The sequence below is a fragment of the Onychostruthus taczanowskii genome, unplaced genomic scaffold (genome assembly GCF_017590055.1).
Source record: "Onychostruthus taczanowskii isolate IOZ18803 unplaced genomic scaffold, ASM1759005v1 scaffold452, whole genome shotgun sequence".
NCBI lineage: Eukaryota > Metazoa > Chordata > Aves > Passeriformes > Passeridae > Onychostruthus > Onychostruthus taczanowskii.
The window spans coordinates 19,482-20,112 of record NW_024502037.1 but is presented as its reverse complement, the minus strand read 5'-3'; the positions used below and the strand labels follow the sequence as shown (position 1 = coordinate 20,112).

Genomic DNA, 631 nt, shown 5'->3' with positions numbered 1-631 from the left:
CCCCCTCGATCCTCCCCCCCCATTTCTGTCGCCATGTCGCGACCGCTGAGCGACGAGGACCGGCGGCGACAGATCAGCGTGCGGGGCCTGGCGGGGCCCGAGAACGTGGGCGAGCTGAAGCGCAACTTCAACCGGCACCTGCACTTCACCCTCGTCAAGGATCGCAATGTCGCGACATCGCCCCCATTTCTGTCGCCATGTCGCGACCGCTGAGCGACGAGGACCGGCGGCGACAGATCAGCGTGCGGGGCCTGGCGGGGCCCGAGAACGTGGGCGAGCTGAAGCGCAACTTCAACCGGCACCTGCACTTCACCCTCGTCAAGGATCGCAATGTCGCGACATCGCGCGACTACTACATGGCGCTGGCACACACCGTGCGCGACCACCTGGTGGGGCGCTGGCTGCGGACACAGCAGTACTACTACGAGAAAGACCCCAAGGTGGGGGTTTGGGGGGGTCCTGGAGGGGTCTGGGGGCTGCACAGCCAGCAGTGCCATAATGAGGAAGAGTCCGAAATGGGGGTTGGGGAGTCCTGGGGGATTTTGGGGGTCCTGGAGGGGTCCGGGGGCTGCAGACCCAACAGTGCTATAACTAAAGGACCCCCAGATAGGAAAAAGGGGGTCCTGGGGGG

At 65.1% G+C, this 631-nt stretch overlaps 1 protein-coding gene across 1 annotated transcript in view; it reads left to right on the top strand.

The window, feature by feature from the left end:
* Window positions 1-184: 184 nt before the first annotated feature.
* LOC121341205 (glycogen phosphorylase, muscle form-like) overlaps window positions 185-631 on the top strand; it is a 16,408-nt gene continuing 15,961 nt past the window's right edge. Inside the window, 1 exon segment of the mRNA XM_041414547.1 lies at window positions 185-559. Coding sequence (XP_041270481.1) covers window positions 198-559 — 362 coding nt within the window. The 5' untranslated portion in view covers window positions 185-197.